The 1,417-nt window shown below is 59.1% G+C and overlaps 1 protein-coding gene across 1 annotated transcript in view; it reads left to right on the forward strand.

Annotated features, from left to right (window-relative positions):
- The first annotated feature begins 866 nt into the window (after positions 1-866).
- Positions 867-1,417, forward strand: part of MOG (myelin oligodendrocyte glycoprotein) — a 12,489-nt gene continuing 11,938 nt past the window's right edge. The window contains exon 1 of the mRNA XM_015560912.1: positions 867-948. Within this exon, the coding sequence (XP_015416398.1) occupies positions 867-948 (82 nt within the window). The remainder of the gene's footprint in view (positions 949-1,417) is intronic.

The raw sequence follows: 1,417 nt of genomic DNA on the forward strand, positions 1-1,417 counted from the left end.
GGCAGGGCAAGCTTCTAGTTACTGACCCCTGCCACACCCCTTGACGCCCCGGCCTCCCTAGCCCTAGCCCGAGCTTGGAATGTCAGCGGCATCTCGTTTTACCTTTCTGTCCTGAGCCCCTCCAGCCTGGGGGCCTCTGGCTTTCATGTGTCGGAGTTCCCGTGCACACATATGTAATTAAGTTGGCCATGTTCTCTTGCTGTCTTTTCATGTCTATATGACCATCGGGCGAGTGGGAAGAACCGTGGGGTAGAGGAAGTCCCCTCCCTGCAAGGCCACCGCTATCCCGACCTTCTTGACTGTCCTTCGGGGGCAGGAAGCTAACTAAGCGGAGGGGCCTGCTCTACGTGGGACACGAGGCCTGGACCTGGGTTTGCAGAGGAGGAAAGGACGTTAGCCGGGAGGAGGACGGCGGCAGTTAGTCATGAGGCATCAGAACGAGGGAACGAAGGTTCAAGGTTCCTTCCTTTTAAAAGGCCAACAATGATCCCGCCCCCTTGGCTAATACCGGGAGGACAGGGGGTAGGAGAGACATGGTAAGCCGCTCCCTGAGGTCCAGGGAGTGAGCGGTCCGACCCCAGCTGGTCAGATCCTAGGAGAGAGGGAGGCTGGTGCCAGGCAGCCTCCTCTCTGTAGCTCAGGGTGCGGGCAGGCCAACCCTGTCATCGCCTGGGTCTGTGGCCCTTTGTGTGAGCTCCTGGCAAGGATGACGTGGGGCACAGCTGCAGGAGGGGGGGAGGCGGGAACACTGCCCTCCTTCTGTCCCAGGCGTCTTCAGTGGTGGGACAGGCCGCTGCCGCCTGCCTGCAGGCCAGGGCCTCTGCTGGGCCGTCCCTGCTGGGGCTCTGTGTCCCCCGAGAGTGAAGATGGCAAGTTTCTGGAGCTCCTCTCTGCCCAGCCGCCTCCCCTTCTTCCTGCTGCTCCTCCAGTCACCTTCTAGCCACGCAGGTAAGGCTGATCTGATTCCTGCCGGAGAGAAAGGCTGGTGTCCTAGGCTAGCCTCCTTTCACTCATCCTCAAGTTACTACGCAGTAACTATTATCTTTCTGAAACACAGATGTCCGACATTGGTCCCCTCCTCAGAAAACATCTGTGCTTTCCTACAGTTTTCGGAATAGAGCCCCGCCTCCTTGCCATGAACTTCACCCTGACTCTCGTGGCCTCAGCTTACCAGCTGCTTAGCTTTGGTTTCTCACCCAACAAATAGGGACCTGATAGTAACAGCCTCTTGGAGTGGCTGTCAGGGTCCGTGAGACGAGGTCCATGACAGCTTCGTAGTCCCGATCCCAAAACACCGCCGTCAGTCAGTGCGGGCGGGTGTAGCATCGCGGGGTCAGTGCGGGTCGGTGTAGTGAACAGAGCTCCCACCTCCCAGCGGCTCCGATTTCAATCGGGAGACCTTCCTGTGGGAACAGGC

The sequence above is a fragment of the Myotis davidii genome, unplaced genomic scaffold, assembly GCF_000327345.1.
Source record: "Myotis davidii unplaced genomic scaffold, ASM32734v1 scaffold2336, whole genome shotgun sequence".
NCBI classification, from domain to species: Eukaryota; Metazoa; Chordata; class Mammalia; order Chiroptera; family Vespertilionidae; genus Myotis; species Myotis davidii.